Source organism: Micropterus dolomieu, linkage group LG11 (assembly GCF_021292245.1).
Source record: "Micropterus dolomieu isolate WLL.071019.BEF.003 ecotype Adirondacks linkage group LG11, ASM2129224v1, whole genome shotgun sequence".
Taxonomy (NCBI): Eukaryota; Metazoa; Chordata; class Actinopteri; order Centrarchiformes; family Centrarchidae; genus Micropterus; species Micropterus dolomieu.
In genome coordinates this window covers 23,956,169-23,977,209 of record NC_060160.1, presented here as the reverse complement: position 1 = coordinate 23,977,209, position 21,041 = coordinate 23,956,169, and the positions used below count along the sequence as shown (strand labels likewise).

The 21,041-nt window shown below is 40.5% G+C and overlaps 2 protein-coding genes across 10 annotated transcripts in view; one reads left to right on the top strand and one right to left on the bottom strand.

Moving 5' to 3' along the window:
* slc66a3 (solute carrier family 66 member 3) overlaps nt 1-3,404 on the top strand; it is a 6,813-nt gene extending 3,409 nt beyond the window's left edge. The window contains exons 6-8 of one of the 2 annotated variants that reach the window (XR_006826976.1): nt 2,016-2,057; nt 2,234-2,336; nt 2,885-3,404. Coding sequence is in view for 1 of the 2 variants with exons in the window: in XM_046061718.1 (XP_045917674.1) it covers nt 2,016-2,057; nt 2,885-2,985 (143 nt within the window). In the remaining variant the exon portion in view is untranslated. The remainder of the gene's footprint in view (nt 1-2,015; nt 2,058-2,233; nt 2,337-2,884) is intronic. The other variant, XM_046061718.1, reaches the window with a different exon arrangement.
* Nucleotides 3,405-3,528: 124 nt separating this feature from the next.
* rock2a (rho-associated, coiled-coil containing protein kinase 2a) overlaps nt 3,529-21,041 on the bottom strand; it is a 35,366-nt gene continuing 17,853 nt past the window's right edge. Inside the window, exons 7-33 of one of the 8 annotated variants that reach the window (XR_006826974.1) lie at nt 19,298-19,436; nt 18,853-18,944; nt 18,467-18,626; nt 18,307-18,361; nt 17,184-17,275; nt 17,025-17,073; nt 16,440-16,575; nt 15,546-15,637; nt 14,801-15,047; nt 13,557-13,663; nt 13,008-13,167; nt 12,609-12,769; nt 12,185-12,369; nt 12,019-12,088; nt 11,431-11,534; nt 11,050-11,236; nt 10,643-10,736; nt 10,458-10,552; nt 10,018-10,209; nt 9,587-9,755; nt 9,094-9,164; nt 8,909-8,997; nt 8,700-8,778; nt 8,307-8,574; nt 7,945-8,158; nt 6,438-6,564; nt 3,529-5,255 (exon numbers count right to left, since the gene is read on the bottom strand). Coding sequence is in view for 5 of the 8 variants with exons in the window: in XM_046061713.1 (XP_045917669.1) it covers nt 5,200-5,255; nt 6,442-6,473; nt 7,945-8,158; nt 8,307-8,574; nt 8,700-8,778; nt 8,909-8,997; nt 9,094-9,164; nt 9,587-9,755; nt 10,018-10,209; nt 10,458-10,552; nt 10,643-10,736; nt 11,050-11,236; nt 11,431-11,534; nt 12,019-12,088; nt 12,185-12,369; nt 12,609-12,769; nt 13,008-13,167; nt 13,557-13,663; nt 14,801-15,047; nt 15,546-15,637; nt 16,440-16,575; nt 17,025-17,073; nt 17,184-17,275; nt 18,307-18,361; nt 18,467-18,626; nt 18,853-18,944; nt 19,298-19,436 (3,395 nt within the window). In the remaining 3 variants the exon portion in view is untranslated. The remainder of the gene's footprint in view (nt 5,256-6,437; nt 6,565-7,944; nt 8,159-8,306; nt 8,575-8,699; nt 8,779-8,908; nt 8,998-9,093; nt 9,165-9,586; nt 9,756-10,017; nt 10,210-10,457; nt 10,553-10,642; nt 10,737-11,049; nt 11,237-11,430; nt 11,535-12,018; nt 12,089-12,184; nt 12,370-12,608; nt 12,770-13,007; nt 13,168-13,556; nt 13,664-14,800; nt 15,048-15,545; nt 15,638-16,439; nt 16,576-17,024; nt 17,074-17,183; nt 17,276-18,306; nt 18,362-18,466; nt 18,627-18,852; nt 18,945-19,297; nt 19,437-21,041) is intronic. The other 7 variants (XR_006826973.1, XR_006826975.1, XM_046061714.1 and 4 more) reach the window with 7 other exon arrangements.

Sequence of the window (21,041 nt, the reverse complement as noted above, 5' to 3'; positions counted from 1 at the left end):
CGTCCCCCCCCCCCCCCCCCCCCCCCCTTATTTTAAGAAACGCATAACATAAACAAAGATTATCCCTAACTTTTATTATCTTGAGACCTCACCAAGTAAACCATGACATAATGCAGTTTAAAAAGAAAAAGTACTTTCAACAAAAGTACAACAAAATATATTAAAATTTTAAATTTTATTTAAAATATCTGTTTTATCATAAATTATAGAGTACTATTAGTGAAACAGAAACTAAAAAATACCAATTTAGTACTACTACTAAAAATTATATATATTTTAGTCATGCAGTATTTATTACTTTACATATAATCTACCACAATGACTACTTTCTACATCTAGTTTATCACCTGCACTCTGTTAATTCTATCCAGTGCTACAGAAAGGATTTCCTAACCACCCTCTGACTATGATACAGTGACACAGAGGAAACGCTGCCCTTGAATTAATCTAAAACTACATGACTGTTTAAAAGAACCTGCAACTGTGTGTTAGATACAGCTCAAGTCATTTGTGACACACCGATTGTAACTAGAGACAATACAGTTTTGTTGCTCCTCCACTGATAAACACAGCATTAGCTTTGTGGCTAATTTAGCAACAGGCAGTGTTATCTGCTGTTGCCAATGTCAGAAAATATTTAGAAGTAATAAATTACAGAGAAATGAGAGGAGCGGTCATGGTCGCTAGAACTGCCAAACTGTTTCAGAAATAAATCTACAAGCAGTCTGTCAGCAGCGTTGACTCCAACACTACCGTTACCTCAACATTAAACACACTGCTGTGAGCCTGCAGAGGGCAGTGAAAAATGGGAGGGTCAGCAAGTCTGGTCTCTGTAGAGGAGAAGTGATGAGGGCTATTTTTATTATTATTTAAGTCATGTAATTGACGTGACAAATGAACAACTCAGTGTGAGAGCTACCAGGAGCTACTCTTCTTAGCTGTGGTAGACTGTGATCAGCTGATTTTTGTTCTGTGGTGCAGCAGTGTTTTGAACCGAGGAGCGGCAAAGCGTCCTCTGCTGGGCAAACTATGCAACAGTCATGACATGAGGGGAGGATCTGACTCCGTTTCTTTTTTAATAGTCATATATCGGCTGTTATAAATGCAGATGCAGATATATCAGCAAGTAGCTTATATTGGCCAATATTTGCAAAACGATAAATCGGTCGGGCTCTACTGGTATTTTATCTTTTGGTATATTTTAGGGCAGTTTTGCTACTAAATACACCACTGTGTTGACCAGCTAGTTTGACTTTGTTGGTGAGCTGAGCATCAAACAATAAGATGAAAAATGCTACTTAGAACTGCAGGGCAGGGTTACAATTCTCTGTGGCCTCCTTTCATGTGTTCAAGCTGGTGACCACTGTCCCGACACTAAAATCCATATTGATAATAACAAAGTAATGGATGGACCCTGCAGTGAGTTGCACATTAATGGTTAAATTGAGTGACATCTTTGGAAAATATCATATTAGACTCAGTCAGTTTAGGTTAATGAAGTAGAAGATAGAGTATCTCACAAAAGTAAGTACACCCCTCGTGTTTCTTGTAATTATTTGAATATATCTTTTCATGTGATATTTATATAAGCTCACTATTTTACATTGTCGCAAAGTGCCGTTTCTTCAGTGTTGTCACATGAAAAAGTATAAACAAATATTTACAACAATGTGACAGGTGTACTCACTTTTGTAAGATATTGTATACCCGGAGTAGTCTTGAACTGTGACAATATGTATCCGAAAGGCTGGTCTCCGCTCCTCAAATAAAGGCCAGTATCATATCCTTTCCCATCTAATCCTCATGTTTAGCATTCCTAATGCTTAACAAATTTATGAGGTTTTTTTTTCTCCCTAAAGTATTGCTACGCTAATGTTTCAGTTCATAAATATGTATTCTACTATTTAGTCGGCTCCTAATTTATTACATTAGCAATTCCGCGCTTCATTAATTATATATTAGATGCTCTCTTGGATAATGACGCTGTCATTAACTCGGCTTCCTCTTTGTTTCAGCACGGATTTACACCACCACAGTGACAACTGGAGACATGCAGGGTAAGTCAGACTGAATTACAAATGACTGTGGGATGTGTAGTATCCCAAATAGGATTTTTTTGTGAGCTTGTATAAACATTTCATAAGGAGCGATTTAAAAATGTTTTTTAAATAATTATCATCATAGTTTTACATTAATAAAGCACTTACTTTGTGGTCTGGTGCTTTGCTATGAGGTAACCTGGTGTGCGAGAGGGAAACTTCTAGAAGCTTCTAGATGCTCAGTCAGTTGTATCTACCATGTGAATGGTTCAAAATGGATGCTTATGTTCTCCCAAGGCAAGTGTTGTTACGGAAAATTTTAATACCTTATGAGGTTTGTAGCTGTAAGAGAGTGCAATTAACAAAATATGAAACAGAACCTGCTATCGTAGTTTCTTAGTTTTGCATGAGTTTCCCTTTTTCCAAAGCATGGATGGATATCAGGCTCTCCCTACTTTTAACTGAGCTTTGTGACTTGAAAACAAGAAATGTTAACTTTAAACCGAGGCTCTGGGCCTCTGCCGGGTCGGCTCGTTTACTAATCCCTCCATACATCCAAAGGCAAAATATCGATACAACATAAGAAAGCACTGAACCATTGTTCATTGAACGGGAAGTGAACCACGCTGATGAAAGAGAAAAGGCATTTTGAGAACTGATAAGTCAATTTTCAGGCCAAATGTATGTATTTAAAAGGAAGGAAGTAGCGGAATACACACCTTAGCTTGAGCATCCTCAACTCCTCAGTTAGTGATATCAAACTAAATCCCCATGTTAGTGTCTCCAACTCATTACTTTAATATGCATCAGGACTCATTGTAAATCTAATAAAATCTTTGTTGCAGTTCTGGTGCGGTTCATCGTCATGACTTCACTCAACATGTGGGTACTGCTCACTGTGCTGTACTACCAGAAACACAGCAGCAGGTCCAAGAAAGAAGACTAAGCTTCAAAGTTGGATCCTAAAGGCTGACTTGCTATTCTACAAACCTGCAGTTCACTCGTGTCTTCCAACTCTGTTCGCTGGGGAGATTACTGGGTTTATCTGGACACAGCCAGGACCAAAAAACAGGGTAACTGTTATGGAGGCAGCTTTTGTAATGGCGAACTCTTTAAATGGTCATGTGCTAACATTTTTACCTCAGTATTAAACCCACACATCTTTTTAAAACATTTCAATGACTAAAAATCTGCTGCTTGTAACTAAGAGCACAGACCAATGATTTGTCATACTGTATGTGGAAATAACGTTACAGCACAAGCCATGCATATGTGATCATCCTACTCAGGAGGAGAAATACTGTATTTTGAAAAGCATTTATCTTTTCTGAACAATTTTAATAAAGCAAACATTCTAGCTTCTTACATTGTGATTTAATTTCACTCATGCATTAAAAACTCACCAAGCAAATGAGCAAAGGTGTTGTGCACCTTGACAGAGATTTCAAGATTTTCCTTTTAAGACAGAAAAATAATCCAAAACCAAAAGGCACATCCATGTCTTTATTGATGACGTAGTTATTATTATAGAGCTGTTTGATAGCAAACATGCAAATGGATGTAGAGCCCTTAAATACAAAGTGGACAAGGCTGTATAAATAATATAATGTGCACTGTATGGCATGTAAAATATATATACTGTGTATATTTATATGTATAAAACATGCTTCTTGGTTAAAGCAGAGCACTCAGTACACACACTCACATACATACAGACACACACACCTAGTTATACTCCACCTGCTATATAAGCCACATACACACAACAATGTGCCCAAACTCAGAGTTTGGTTACTTTTAATACAAAAATATCAGGACAAACACTTTTTAGAAAAACTTTCAATGGAATAGTGCTGCTCAGTATTTTGACTCATGAGATATGATTGCATACCTACATTGTTTCTGCTTCTTACTGGTAAATCCCCCTCATTTTCATTGCCAGGAATGACTAAAAACTACATTTCTAATAGGTGGAGGCCTGTGGGTGACAGTGTGAGGCCTGAAAAGGCAAACACATGCAAGTTCACTCAGAGTAGTTGGTGAAGAAAGGGGGCTTCAGTCAAGTATATTTGGATAGAAGTAATACAATGCCTGCGTGTCGTCTCTGGTGAAGACCAGATGTACATTCAAACAACTAAAGGAGCCGAGCTCGGATCAGAAAAGCATTAATGGTGCACCCCTTGAATTCAGTAAACATTAACCCTCATAACAGACAGTGCGGCTTTTAAAAAAAAAAAGTTGGGATTGTGAGGATCTCATGTCTGATCTAATGCCATTCAGAGCAGGATTCTGTTCACTTAGAACCGTTACTGTAGTCATACAACGACAAACCAGTGATTCAGAGCATGTCTGAGTCAGAAATCTGAATAAGAGGCACTCAAGGAATTATTTGCTCAAATCCTGGAGGACTGACACTCCTTCCCCGCCTTGCTGATTTTCCTTAAAGTCCCAGCTCCTTTGCTTAAGTACCTTATTCAAGTTTCTGTGACCCGAGTGGACGCACACCTGAAAGCAGAATCATGGAAAGCAAGAAGCTACAATCAATATGTTAAACAGTTAGAATAAGTACAGATACTGTATCTGGGATCATGTTCAACAACCTCAGCTGCATTCAGCCAACAAATTACAGAATTTACTATCTTCTGAGTGTAGTGTTCCCCGTTAAACCCTTCATATTGTCATTATCATTAAACAAGAATGCTCCTTTTTATTTGGCCACAAGAATCCCCAAAAGTGGTGAGGAAGAGAGAGAGTTTTCCTGTTAGGTCCTTCAATCGGACAGTGTGTCCTGGTGAGAAGTGTTGAGGTAAGTGTATCCCCTTTTTTGCCGGTCCTTGTTGGGCTTATAAGAGCTCTGTTCTGTGGGAGCTGGATGAGCCACTCCAGCACCCCCCCCCAGAGACACATAATTTGCTCTCGTCAAGGGCCCACGAGAAGACCAACATGCTTACAAGCCATCCAGCTGGGTGAAAAGATCACAGGTACTGAGTTTGATAGTCGTCGCCGCTTCAATTGGCTGGGGAAGAAGTTCAACAAAAGGGGGAAAACAGACTTGGTAACTCCAACAGGCGGAAGGAAGCACGGCCGGGCAGGTTGTGGAGAAGTGATGCGGAGTTCAGTGTGCTTATCTGCTAACGGAGCTTTGTATGCAGTCCTTGATTCAGGAGGAAACGCCCCACCACCACGACGATGCACCATGCTTCCACGCAAGGTTAACTGGAGGAAGAGAAACACATGTAAGATTAGTCTCAGCAAATAGCTTTGTTTGTCCAGAGGGTTAAACGGTGCCATGTCCTCGTAGGATTTAAATTATGCTAACTAAAGATTCATCACATCACTTGTGCTCACTTATTTCACAATGTTTTCAGTCTTCCTCCTTCAGACCTCCTAAAGACACGTTTACAAATTTCAATCAGTCAAGATCCTACCTACACACACACACACGTCAGTAAGACTTTATGCTGTGCAAGAACTTTGTTGTAATACTAAAAACTAGCCAAGTCTTTTTTTCCCCCCATAGATACCAAATCAATCCTACAGGTTGAAAGTGTAGCACTTGATGCAAGAATTTGTTTCTTAACACTATAACAAGCAGTTTTTTTAGGGCATCCAATGCAGCCCGACTGATCCAAGATTTGAGGCCAATACCGATATGTAAGATTTGAACACATATATATATATATATTTTAATAATGGTAGTTTTTTTAAACATAATAGAAAAAAAAGGTTGTTAATAAGTATCTCTTTAGTTTTTCTTTTTTACAGAATTGTGGATGAGATATCTGCTGAGAGGGACATTTTAGAGAAATGTGCTCTCTGGTGGAAAAACTGCATAATGGAAACAGTAAATTAGTACAAACATATCTTTGTATACTGCAACCTTTTGTAACTTATCAGCCAACATATACGCCAACAGTAATACATCTGCGATAAGCCACGGATCAGGCTCTATTGTTAAAAAAGGGAAAACTATATCATACCATTTTATATTACCTTAAGTCATTTTTATTGCAATGATAAAGTAAAACAATATTTAAAACAGAAGATATTTTCACATGCACAACAAAGCATTAGAAAAAGGTGATATAATCTGACATTTACCTAAAGTTCCCTAAATAAATAAAACATAAAAGTGAATGTTTCCATTTTAGCCCAGAGACAAGTAGATGCTTTCACTTAAAACACCCAGTGTCATAGAGATCCAAGCTGTCAGGAGAGCAGCCAAATGTTTCCCACACATTTAAGGAAACCCAACAAGCACATGCACTGGGACTAACACATGTGGACACAGCCCACCACCACCACCACCACCTCCACCACTACTACCACCACAAACTGACAACCGGGACTGTGTCTGAACGTTTGGTGCAAAAAGACACTTTTTGGTTGTAAACATACACACATTCAGGAATTGAGGTGTACACAGGGAAACATCTGGGCAAAGAAAGAACAAGGTGGGAGAAGTCATCATTTATACCAGTGTCCACTGTGGGATTCTTCTCGCCTCATTTTGAAGCCATTTGACCTGCGAGGTCAGAGGGCAGAAGGTCATGATGTGTGAGGAATGTTTAATGAAGTAACAGAACAATGTGACAACAGAACATCGCCATTTTCCTGAGCAGCTTTGGAAATATCACAGTTTAGTGTTAAGTTGTTGTTTTGGTGAGCTACCACCCTAAAAACAACATTATGGGCCTCATGTTTTTCAAGACAGCAGAGAATAAGCAGTGAAGGGACTTGAGTTTGCTTTCATCAATATTCAAATTTGATTTGAAGTGTTATCTTAGGGTTATCTTCTCTTTTTAAAATCAGTCATTTGGGACTGTAGCTCTAAATTGATGAAAACAGTGTACCACTGCCACTCAAATCACCGCAATGCACAGCACACACTGCACACAGTTACCATTAACGATCATCAGAAATGAATAGAGGAGCAATCATCATCAATATCATCCAATGCCCAATGCCAGTCCTGAAGACCAAAGTCCTCCAATCTGAAAGGGGAGATTAGTTTTGATGGCCAAGTAACATACAAATTGGTATCCATAAATAAAGTCTACTCTTGTCAAGCGTAGGATTGGCCACTGTTAACGAGACGGTGGTGTTATGTGAGGGGAGATCCTGGGGAAACTAAAAACAGGCTCTCATCTTCTGCAGACTTCTCATGTATATGGAGAACAACGCTTACTTTCTCACACTTCAAAAACACTTCTCGCTGAAGATGTGGTGAAGGACAGGTTTTATGCTCATCTACATGAACGGCTCCACGTTTCCCATTGTGGCTTTTCGTGGGCTCCTTATTCCACAGAAACCCAGGACATTACAAAGTAATAGAAGAATAATTACAGTCCTGTAATACAGTGGTAATAATAAATTATAGTACATTTAGTTATGCAGTGTTGATCAAAATTACATTACATATATTCAGTTTTAAAGGTCCCATATTACACATAATTTTTCAAGTCTTTTCAACCTAAATATTGCTGAAGCAATGGACAATATGAGAAATATAATGTGTTTTTATGGTAGACAGCCAAAATAAAAGCTATGAACCTGAAAATTAGCATAATATGGGACCCTTTAGGGCATTTTGGAGCCAACCAGTGTTGTACTGATCACTTACACAATGAGTACAGTACATCATGTGTATAGTTTGACCACATATATCATTCCAACTCCAGCCTCATGGTCCATTTGAAAAAGGTTACTTTCTCAATAGTTCGTACTAAAACCCACATCCTATTGTTGCCTCACTAAAGACTTCCTAAATAACCCATCATTTCATACTAACTGGAAATCAACCAATCTTACGTGATAATTACTGAAAAATAGACTTTTGTTGCTTTTTAAAGCTTGTCCAGAAAGCAAAACCTTTTCACACATGATCTCTTGTCTGCTTTGCTACCTGCTCTTGCTGGTGGGGAGCTGTCGACTTGGCCTCCTAATGGACTGGCTGGGCTGGACCTTCATGGAGGCGCGTGGTGAGGAGCGTGCAAAATGCTCTGGTGGAGGTGGCTTCTTGGGAATCTTCTTGACCAGTCGGCTCACCCATTTCTGCTGCTCCTCCTGGGACAAGGCCAGCAGTAGCAGGTTCTTGGCCGTAGACACGTCGTAGTTCACTGTTGGTGGGAAAAGTGTAACTTTCAGTTATAGTCTTCCGTTATCTTTATTAGTAACATAGGTATTACCGAAAAAGTCACAATTTCCTTTTCACATTTTCACAGGTTCATAGGTCAGTCTGCATGCAAATGCACCGGCGCATCCTACCTTTGCACGGTGCAATGATCTCCTCCTTCTTGTCCATGTGGTCCTTGTGGCACTTGATGTGGCAGCGCCGGCACTCCAGAGCAGGCGGCGGCTTGAACATGTTCCACAGCGGCTTGGTGCACGCCTCGCAGTTGGTGGGGAAATGGTAGAGCGTGGGGATGAACTCATGGCCCTTGTGGCAGATGTAGCTGGATTTCTCCCCGATGGCCAGGGGCTCCACAGGAAACTCAGGCTCCTTTTTGCTCTCGCCTTCATTGGCATAAAGAATCTGGAGAGTTGAAAGAGAATGAGGACAGTATTTGTGTCTCATGTCAAGTCATTATTTATTGATCATCCAGAACTTCAAGACATCACATTTCAGTACAAAACCATTGAAGCGGTGCTGAGACAGACCTGGAATATCCTGGGAATCTCTTTAGCATCAGCACGGTACACATCTGTTTGAGTGACAGGTCTCACATGGAAGAGTTTGCTGGGAGAAGAAAATAAGTTCACATCCTCTTATCACAATAACTCATCTGCATCTCAGTTCAACAGCGAATGTCCACAAGACATAAACTCATGAACAAACTAAAACTGTCTTTCTGTGTTAACATACTCACTCTATATCAAGCACCATGTAGGGAATGGACTGCTCTTTGTCTTGCTCGCTGTTGTAGAAGAGAATCTTCTTGCTGCTCACTACAACATACTAAAGCAACAGGACAGACATGATAAGGTTATGTTGATCGTGGAGAGACATGTGACATGATGTTACACATCATCAAAGCAGCTTCATTCTCTATACCTTTTTCTCCCATCCAAACTTCTTGGTGTTGTTTCTGACAGGGAGAGAGAGCCAGCCCTCCAGCCTCGTTTCTGAGTAGGAGAAAAAGAGATGCAGAAGTTACACTACTACTCACATTATGATAATCTGTCAGTGTTACCATAAACAACATTTTCCAACTAACTAAAATACAGGGTAACTGCCTTCATTTTAATGTTCCCAAATAAAAAGCTGCTTTTTCTTTACAAACTGCTAAATACAAACACCAGTTCTGATACAAGGTCTAATCCAATTCTTTTTTTTATAACTGTATTTATTAAATGAAAATTCTGCAAAATTACTCAATTCAGCAGCAGCAGTCAAAATAAAAGGAGAAAAAATGCTTTCAGAATAACACAAATACTTATCTAACTTTTTGGAATGTATGTATTGGAATGGAAGTATAATGAAATACACATAAATACATATTTATTTTCATCTTCGGGTAAGGTTTACCCAGTGGTTGAGGTCTTACCTGTGTACGCATCATCGGTATCAAACTCCGGCCCACTGCTGACGCTGGTAGAGTCCATTGACTGAACGCTGAGCGACAGCAGGCGGTTCCTCAGCTGCTCGATGTCACTGTCCTTACTGTCCAGAGCCATCTGCAGCTCGATACGCATCTGGCTCTCTTCCGACAGTTGCTGCACACAAAAGGACGACAGAAGAAGCAAGGTTCAATCAAAGATACTGAAGAAGGAGAGACGATCCTGCTGCACATGCTGGTCCAGCCTTTAGAAACTGTTACTCATGGGCAACTTGTGGGACTGGGGAAATGATCTTCCACATCTGTACAACTGCCTAAAATTACATTTTAATGAGGACTGATTAGACTTGACATCAGAGACAAGAGAAGAAAGAGTACAGGTGTAAAAGGAACTCAAACTGTGTGTGTGTCCTACTGACCGCTTGCATTTCATTGATCTCCCTCTGGTATTTGATGATGGAGCTGTTGAGTTTTTCCTTCTCCGACCTCAGCTCCAACTGCAGCTTCCTGTTCTCCTTCTCCTTCCGCCGCATGTCTGTGTCGTTGCCACGGCGGCTTCCTCCGCCACGGACCTCCTTCCTGTTCATGATCTCTGCCAGCTTATTGACGGCCTGTAGACGGACATACACAGTACCACAGTTCGTACATTAGCTTGTTTACAGAGTTGTCTAGTTATAAGACAGCTTCAGGATCTGCTTCCTTGAGAATGAACCCAGCTCCAGAGGTCTTAGTACAGACTGGGGCAGCTCTTTAAAAAAAAAGTTCCCGTCTAAGTGCATGTGACTAAAAAAATAAAAAAGCAGCATGCGTGATACGATTAGCTTAGGTTTAGTTGTCACTATGCTAAAAATAGACTTACCTGCGTTTTCAGGGTCCTCTCTGACTGCAGCTGCTTCTCAAATGCCTGCTTCATCTGGCTTATCTGCTGCTCCCAATCCTTTGATTTTTCTGATTCTGGAAAAAAAACAAAAGGCACAACAATGATAAAAGTAAACCCTGATAATATTTTGCTCCTGAAATTTGAAGTTAAATTTGAAACACTACCTTCTATTGTCTCCTTCAGTTTGTTGTTCAGCTCCTCCTTCTCATTGGCTAGGTTGGCGACGTCACTGGTCAGGGTCCTATTGGCTTCCTCCAGCTGCAGGAGGCAGGAAATTCTGTCATGTTCACTATGTTCTGGGTTATGTGCACTGTCTACGCTGTCTGCCACTGCCACCTGTTGTCCAACCTGAAATCTTCAGTCGGTAACACAGTGTCTTTATACAGCTCGAGAACGCACTGGATTTACACAGTGTAGTTGTACATATTGCTTCAGTAATTAGGCGAGCTATCCTCTCTGTCTGATGTGATGTCAGGAAAACGTTAGCACTGCCTACAATAACAAAACCCTCTCAGATCATCTGGACTTAACATGTTGACTGTGAGGGCAGGAGACAGTTATTGTAACTCACCGAATTGATGGTGATGTCCTTCTCGGCTAGCTCCTGACGATGGCGGGCCATCATCTCCTTCAGTTCCAACTCCTTCATTATCTTCTCCTTCTCCAAGTCCGAGTACTGCTCCTCAGCGATGGAGCGCGCCAGCTGCTCTGAGTCAGCCTTTGTCAGTGTGATCTCGAGCTGAGCTGCCAACGAATCCCTGAAAGAAATGAAACAAGTCAGAACTATTATTAACTATTAATCACAAACCCAGAATATACAGAAAATGTCTCATTCAGTGACATAAATGAACAGACTGCTACTTCTTCATTTTGTCTTGCTTTTGGTTAATAAAGTTTCTCATTGATGTTTAAAGTGGACTAAAAATAAAATAAACATCAACAGCCAAACTACCTCTCCTCTTGGAGCTCCTGCAGAGACTGCTGCACATCTTTGTAGAGTTTATTCCTCTCTTCACACTCCTCCTTTAGTTCACGAACCTGGGTCTTGTACAGCGTCTGGAAAACACATCAAACAGGTCAGATACACAGCACGCTCACAGATTAATGCAGCAGCCTACCACCGTACATTTCCACTGGGAAGAACAGAGAAGTAAAAAAAGTTTCATAAAGGCATCCTGTATGTGTTTCCTGAGTTATAATGAATATATACGGATAAACCAAAAAAATTAAATAAACACTATGATCAAGGAAAACACATACTGTAATGCAGGTTCCATTACGCATTAGATTATTCCATTTACACAGATCATGACTTCTCTATATTATTAATTAAATACACTAATGGATGTCCACTGAACTGCGAACAGTGATTCTTTTAACAGCTATTAGATACACACAACAACATGCATTAGCTACTGAAATGTTGTTCTGATGGCACATTAATACCCTCCCACTCAGCAAGTAATATGCAGAACAACTGTGTTTGCACTTAGTCATTTTACATCCACGTTTGTAATTATGGAGCGAAATAAAGACTCACAGAGAAATACTGTTCAGCTTCTAACTGGTCCTGTAATTCCTTCATTTGCCCGTCTGTGTCCTGTCTTTCTCTGTAGTCAAAAATAAAAATGTCAATTTCCCATCATCCTCTTTATGAAGCCTGAGTACAAATGCTAGAAAAGAGTTTCACAAAAATGTAAACTGACTTGCGCAGCTCTTGGTTCTGCTTCTCCAGGCTGCGTTTTATGTCCAGAAGGTGATTAGTTTCCTGCTTGAGTTGCTTCTCTGAGGTTCGCAGAGAGTTGAGCTGCTGGTTCTGGGCCTTCAGGTCGTTCTGAGTCAGGTTACGCTTCTGGGTCTCCTGCTCGATCTTTAGCGTCAGGTTCTTCACCTGAATGAATGAATAAAACAAAGGGAGATGAGGAGTGGCGGTGTTTTTCTTGTCTAGAATGTTGAATTTGCTTTTGTTATCTGTGTAAATTTCTACTGAATCGCATTTTTTCCTCTGCAGCTCAGACACATTGCTGCATACGCTTCAGAGTGATGCTCCAAGATCTGTCTCTGTAGGTGGCATTTAATATCTAAACACACACTTCTGTTCCCCTGCACGGAATATAAACACTCCCTCACCTCCTCAGTTAGGCGGTCCTTGTGTCTGCGCAGCTCATCTAGTTTCTGCAGAGCCTGTTTATAGTCCCAGTCCATCATGCTGCTGTGCTTCTCCAGCTCCAGTATTCGGTTCTCCAGCCGAAGTTTGGCGGCTCGCTCCTCTGCCAGCTTCTGCTCCATCTCTGAATGGGAGTTATTTAAAATCAATCAATATATTTCCCACATGCTTATGTTAATCAGTAGCGACAACTACGCAAAGCTATAATAATCGGCTTGTAGCAATGCTTTGAGATGTTGATCAAATTATTTCACGAAGTACATATCTTGAATCATTCCTTCAGAACATCTAATGTGCAATGGTACAAACTAGGAAAACAGCTGTGGGACAACTTCCACAAAGGAAAGGGTTGGTGCCCCTACCCTTCATGGACTCTGACTTGGCGCCCTCGATGGTTACTTTGATCTTGCTGGTGTCTGCCAGCAGTGCCCTGGTGGCTTTGTGAGAGGCCTCCTCCTGCTCCAGCTCCTGCTGCAGCACCTTCAGCTTGTAGGTCAAATCAATCTCCTTGTTGCTCATCTCCTGTACAAAGAAAACAAGGGCAGTCCATTGAAACCCTAAGAACAAACCTCAGCTAGCCCCACCACACATCTACTAACATAATAATGGCAAAGGCTGAACTCACTCAACTTTATGCAATACTTCCTGCAGCAGAATACAGCTCAGAAGAAGAGCAACAAATCCACATAATCTAACATCATTATCAAAGACTTAAAGCTCTGAACTAATTACTGATTTAGGCCAACAGGCCAATACACTGTTTAATATGGCTTATTTTAAAGTCATTTTTTTCTTGCATTACTTCAGACTTACAATGGAATTAATATTTACAAACCAATGAAGAATATAGTCTGAGAGACGTACAAATAAAAAAAATTAGTTGTCATCTTTAGTGTAATTTTCTGGATTACCTTCTCCAGATGGGTGTGTTTTTCCTGAAGCTGTCTCTTCTCAGTCTCAGCTTTGGACAGAGCCTGTCTCTGCTGACGGGCCTCCTCCTCCAGGCCAGAGATACGTCCTGCAAAACAAAGCCAAGAGGGTTCTCAGAGACGCATGTTTCAAAAAGAAAACAAATTGCCTTCTACTTTAATTGTCATTATAATCTCTTGCACAATCCCAGCAAGAAGTTCACGGGTTTCTGATTTCTCATCCATGTCCTTATTGCATGCTTACACTCATATGTGGCCAGCCAGACTGGGGCAGTACTGGCCAGCCTATAAGTGTAAGTGTGTACACACACGCACACACAAAGTGATTATTCCAAGAAATCAGCTCAAGGCAATAATTAGATTATGAATATTTACATGGTTCAAATGAATGCTCTTTCCCAACATCTCAGTTCATTGGAGAAAGAGAATGAATTGCAGATTCAATTACACTGTGCTACCTCATTCAATTTGTAAATGCAACATCTGGTCGCTGCATCTGATGACTAACAAGAGCAGTCTGACCAAAGCCAGTAAAGAAAGCTTACTGAGGCGTTTACATATCGAAACAAATGGAGACTGAGCCAAAGGCTGGGCGTGTTAACGGAGCTGTGTTTGCTTAAGAGAATGACCTCAACTCAATTAACACAATCAGATAAAAAGCTTTTATACGACAGTTTAAATAGCCTTAGTACTGCCTGAATCCAATTATGGTTGAATTATTAGCCTTGATGCTAACATACTCCCTCATATAGTTACAGAATGCATGCAGGGGGCTGAACTGTGCAGATCAACCACAGTCTGCTACAGATGCATACTGACCAGTGGAGCATCGGGCTGACGTTTTATTGAAGGGTTTGGACAGGAGAGAGAACATTTCATTTTTTACTCTCTATTTTCAGATCTGTTCAACCAGTGTGACAAAGAGGGGATAAGCCTGGCTCTGAATATCATTTGTATTGGTTATCATTGCTCTGTAAAACACCTCAAACCTCTTGATTAAAGCTCTTACAAAAATTCAAATCAACTTCACACACACACACAGTGAATGCGCTGTTTGCTGAATGGGTTCTGCAGAGCCCCTTAGTTAAATCTTAAAACCAGATAAAAAATTATGTGGCATCTTTCTGCTTGTTAATACATACAAACATTGTTATTGTGACTGTTGCTTACAGGCTAGAAATCTTTCCAGATCTTGTATTAAAATGTCACGTGTGTGTGTCACCCACCCATCAGGTCGCTGATGGTCTCCGAGCCCTGGCTGTGCTCCCTCCTCTCTGTCTCGAGGGCTGCCTGCAGGCTGATGCATTCCTTCTCCAGACTCAGCTTGCTGCGCTCCAACAGGCAGCATTTGTCCTGCAGCTCGCGCACGTTGGCCTCCAGCTGCTGCAGCTGCTTGCTGCTGTCCGTCTGGGTTTTACGGAGCCGTGTCGCCGCCTCAGACTCAGCCCGTAGCAGCGCGTTGGCTTCTTCCAGCTGATGGAGACAAGACAACAAGCAGAAAAAATGTTTGAAGATCTGCCAGCAGTTTTATTTAGTTACTCTTTCTATTTGTTTACAGTTACATTATGTCCTGTCACATACAAACTTTCCAATCAAGTAGTTTATTTTGGAAAGAAAGAGGATTAGTGGAGTGTATCATCCACAATTTAGTACTCCTTGTTTAAAGGCTTTTTACATTATTTCTGAAACATATTATTGTTCATTTTAAAGCTTTGATTACATAAATAATATCTCTTTATGGGAATATAGTGTACAGTAACAATTGTAATCCAGTAGCTCATATGTAATTAATCTCTAAATATTAATATTTGTTAAGAAGTTGGATCACAGCTGCTAATTTAACAGCTGCTAATAATAATAATTTGTTTTACTTTCCTGTCAACAATCATTTTTGTCTTTTTACAATAGTACAATAGGTGGCTTTTTAGACTCTTCAGTGCCCGCAGCATCATATAACCTTCAGTGGCTGACCTGTTTCTGCAGGTGAATGTTCTTCTCATTGGAAATGTGTGAATTCTGGTTTCTTCTCTTCATGTCATCCAGCTGATCTCGAAGGTTGTTGACTGCACAACACAGAAGAATACGGAGCAGTATATATTAGGATGAACACTGTCTCAGTCAAAATGTAATTGAATTTGTTATAATTCTTTAGAATTTCAAAATAGTTGACCTTTTAGTGCATCAAGTTTCTTATGTACACTGTTTTACAAGCATTCTCAGGTATTAAAAAAAGTATTAATAATAATTAAAAAGTTTAAATCAATGAGGACCTTCAGTGTAATAGTTCACATCAAAATGCGATGAGCATTATCATGAACATTATACAATTATACCTGAAAAGCAAAACAAAAGAAAGCCCTATAGACTTGGGTTCCTCTGGTGAGCCTGTTTTCACATTGTTTATTTGACCAGGTGATGGCAGTATCAACCATATTATCTCACTCTTTAAACTTCCAACAAAACTCTTGTAGTTCAAATGAAAAGCCAAACAAGATGGATTTATAGTATTCATTCAGGAAGTTGCCAAACAGCTCATATTTCACTTGATTGCATATAAACTGGTTTTTTTTACTTGCCACCAAAACGAGCGTGTGCTGCTGCAACACATGATTGATAGCTTTTAAAAAATGTCACATCAAAACACACTTTATGGTGCATCAAATCAGCTGCTGTTTCTTAAATCTATTTCAATGTCACACTCTGCAAGTAAAAGAAAATAATTTTATCAGGCAGCGGGTTAATGAATTCATTGTGTGACATTAACATCTTGTCTTAATATAATCTGATCATATTAACTTGATATTTGCTCTTAACTTCTTATGCAACAAAATAAATCTATATGGAACCAGACCACCCCTCTGTCACCTTCATTCTCCAGGCAGCGCTTCCTGTCGGCCTCGCTCTCAGCCTTGCGGTGGCTCTCCAGGCTCTTGTGCTGCAGCAGGGCTTTCTCTCTCTCTAGCTGCCTCAGACTCGACTCCAGATTCTTTCTGCTACTCACCTAAAATCAATCATTAAATACTTTGCTCAACATGTCCTACAGGGCTGGTTTCACGGTGCTGTGACTCCATTACTCGCTTTATGAAAAATGGTTCCTGAGAATCCAATCGGGCCTCAACACAAATCCAATCCCAATAGACATTTTAATGTGGCTATTAGAATTCGGCAAGCGCTCCAGCTCATACTCACTGGATATGACAAATCAACCGAAACATGCTCAAGTGAAGAGAATGAAATCATTATTCTGACTTAAACACAGTTTTTGGGGGAATGGGAAAGGGAAAAGGGTGAAAGGGGTGAAAGAGATGAAACTTATACGATTCCAAAGGGAATACTGGGTCATTGCACCAGCAAATACTGAAAGTAGGACACAGACAAAATATGCAACATCTCTAACACTAACAGGTGTCCGTGCTGTACATTCAGCAGTTCACCGTTTGCACAGCTTACCTCTTCCTCAAGCTCTTTGGAGATTTTGTCTAGACGACCAGTGGCAGCTCTGCAAAAAGAAAACACAACATTTACAAGAGCTTAGTGATGGTCGCTGTGCTCAAGCCTGCGAGTGGTGAAACGTCAAGAAAAGCTAATATGTTTCTACAGCTCCTGTACCTGTATTTGTGCTCAACCTCATCTTTGACCTGCTTCTCATTCTTCAGCTGTACCTCCAGGTGGTGCAGTTTCTTCTGCAGTGCTGCTGACTGCTAAGAGAAAACAACCAACCAATCACACATGTCCTTTGCAACCTTCACTGCATGTCATCCATCTTTCCTGTGACTTGACAGTATTACTCAATGAAGCAAGAACAAGAACTGGAAAAACATTCACAACAATCTGAAAATCACAATCTGAATTTAACTTGCTAAATGCTCCCCTATGTTCACCAGCTACTTGTTTAGAGCTCAGCAGGCAGCGTGCAGTGGGTCTATCAGAGCGTGTTCACCACTGATGAAAGCTACGAGAGTGAACCAAAACCAAAACAATGAGTGGAAAGATGCTAAAACGGTCCATTGAGTTGAGGAGAACAGCGGAGTTGGTACATATAGTAATTCTCCGTGGGTTTGTCACAACAAGCAACCCTTTCACATCAACGTAGTCATGTGATCCATAGTTAATTTAATAGCAGCTTTTATGTTTTGACTTGAACATGGAAGATTTCAAACTTTCAAACTCCTGTTTTGCACTCAAATATCACCATTTGCTCAAACCTTTCAGAATAAAATAACATTTAATAACATGTTACTGTGTATGTATATGGTATATAATTAAAGCAAGAGCTCAAGAATTTCATCGTACTCTTATTCACATAATAATAAAGTTGAACAGTTCTAAAGTGAAAGAATATAAACAGGGGATGACAAACCTGAAAATAAAAACTGGGCCTTTGTTGTTGAGGTAGTTAGATTGTTTAGGCTGTTCATTTAGGACTGAAGTCAGTAAGAGATTAGCTTTTAGCTCAGCCACTTATACCGAAAGCTGCTTAAGTATTTCTGTGTGGCTTAGAACACTGAAATTCTAACAAAAGTACAAATAAATCATAGGATCAGAAAAAGAAATCCTTCCCCGAGTCACTTCCATCATAAGCCTTAATGACTTAGAGTACGAAGCTGGACTGATCGCAATGTCAACAGGCCTGTTCTGTGTGGTCATGTAAACTGACGCCTGGCTATTTCACTGCTGAGAAGCTTGGGAAGTGCACCTGGCACTTTGTGTGTTTGGAAATGAAAGTACTTACCTCTCCTTTCGAATTCTCATGAGCAACAGAAGAATTGTTGGAACAATTTAGTAACCTGAAGAAGGAAATGAACAAAATCAACACTAAGACCAGAGACAATTTTTTATGTATTAGAAGTCCCTAAATGTTTGAGCGACAGCTATAAAAACAGACGGCTTACTGGTCTTCTTTGAAGTAAGTGAAGCCAACGAAGGGTAACTGATTTCCAACAAAGGCCTTAGGTGTGGGGAAAGTTTCTACATCGCCTTTGTCATCTTCAATCTCATCAAAATTACTGGTGTCTATGTCACTGCTCAGCTCTGGGACCACAGGGGCAACCGCTGAGGACGGAGTGAGAGAGAGAAAGAAAGGAAAAGGGCATGTGTGAATTGCTGGAAAAGGGAAGTGCTGAGTAAACAAAACCTGGAGTTTCAGTCTAATTAATACAGAAATTCTATCTTGTACAGCTGCTGTTCCAAAAGAATTCTTGTTCAGCGTTTGAGTCACGTCAAGGGCTTGTTTTATTGGCTCAGGTGGAGCAGCTTGTTGATCTGTAGTGATACTAACTATCTCTGATGGTGTCGAAGGTCCACTGGTCGTTCTTGAAGAAAGGGTGTCGCTTGATTTCTTCCACGCCGTTTCTGCCCAATCGCACCTCCCTCAAAACAAAGAGAGTGAATGAGTTGTAGAGCAATGACTATATCTACCCTTTGTCCTCAGTTCAACAGTCTCTGTAGCAACAGGCAAACATGGCCTATTGATACTTTTTATTTTTTCTGTAGGAAATTAGACGTGAATAAATTAAAATCTAGGCATAATATACAGACTCTGATTACCTTTGGCCTAAAGCATCACAAACCAAACCTGTGGTAAACATAAGTGTGCTGCATGCAGCTCAATTGCATCGACGTGTTTATGTAATGTCTGAGTATTGCAGTACAAGAACCCTTTTAAAAAAGTAACCGCGTCTCCCTTTGGGCATCATCACCATCAAGACTGTAACTCTTTATACCTGTCAGTCAGGAAGGCACAGATGATATTCTTGGCATCTTTGGAGATCTCCACATCATCAGGGAAGTTGAGGGAGTTTTTATGGTCCATTATCTTACTGTAGGTTCCCACCAGAGAGTCGGCGTAGAACGGCGTGTCACCTAACAGCAATTACAGTAAAATAGGTTTAATGAATCTACAGATGTTTCTTGGAGTGACATTTACTGTACAAGATGAGGAATAGTGTCCCTTACAATGTTTTTGGCAGGTGTGGAAAAATGCTATAAAGTAAGAATGCTTTCAAAAATAGACATGTTAATAGATTATATTTAGCAATTACCAAATGCAATGTGAGAGAACAGAAGAGAAATCAACATTTGGTGTGACCATCCTTTGCCTTCAAAAAGCATAAATTCTTGTAGGTACACTTCCACATAGTTTTTGAAGAAACCCGGCAGGTAGGTTGGCCAAAACATCTTGGCAAACTACCCACAGTCCCCCTGTGGATTTAGGCAGCTCCAGTTGCTTCCCTCTCTTCATGTCATCCCCAGACTCGATGATGTTTGGATCAGGGCTCTGTGGGGGCCATTTTATCACTTCCAGGACTCCCTGTTCTTCATTAAGCTGAAGATAGTTCTTACTGACTTTCGCTGTATGTTTGGGGTCTTTGTCATGCTGCAGAATAATGAGATCAGATTCCTCCCTGATGATACTGCATGATGGATAAGTATCTACTTGTACTTTCTGACCAAATCCCTAACTCTGTTTGCAGAAATGCCCCAACTTGTAAGGAACCTCCACCATGCTTCACTGTTGCCTGCAGACACTCATTTTTGTACAGCTTTCCAGTCCTTCAGCGAACAAACTGCCTTCTGCTGCAACCAAATGTTTAAAATTTTGACTCATCAGTCCAGAGCACCAGCTGCCATTTTCTGCATCCCAGGTCCTGTGTTTCTGTTCTTAGTTGAGTCGCTTGGCCTTGTTGTTCATGAAGGCCACTTCTGACCAGTCTTTTCATCCAGACAGTGGTTGGGTGGACCAGGGTCTGCAGCTCTGAGCTGATGGACATGCTGGACATGTGCACCATGTGTCTTTAATCTGCTGCAGTAAGTTTCTTTGGCCGATCACTGCGTCTACGGTCCTCAATGTTGCCCATTTCTTTGTGCTTCTTTAAAAGGGCTTTGACAGCGCATCTGGAAACTGTTCCTGTGTGTCTTATTTATTACGCATCCACTTGCATTGTTATCTCTCATATAAAATACAAGTGGATACTTGTACTCAGTCTATCATACTAAGTTGTTCATTTGCCAGTGTTTAGGCTGTGTTACAGGGCATAACTGTGGGAGGTTTCATTGTTTTCCTTTTCTATAGTTCCTTTCCTATGTGAATGCCTATTCTCCGAGCTGGGAAAGGATCCTCTGTTCTCAAAACATAGGTGACACTGAGCTAAATTGTTAGACTCCTTTGTTTTGGGCCAGACGTTAGAAACCTCTGATCCAACTGATTAAATGTACTTCTTTGTTGTTTTTTCATTTAATAGATTAACCAAAGACAACAGTTTTTCTCCAAGGATATAGAATATTTTCCACAACAGAAAACCCTGTCTGTCTTGAAATGTCTGCCTGGAGAGACCTTGCTGAAGTAGTAGAACTACCTTGTGTCTCGTTGCGGTGTTCAGTCTGGTTGTGGTGTATAACTTTGGACAGCAACCTCACCTTGTTAGCAGAGTTTGGTTGTTCCTCACTCAGCTTGATTCCTCCTACACA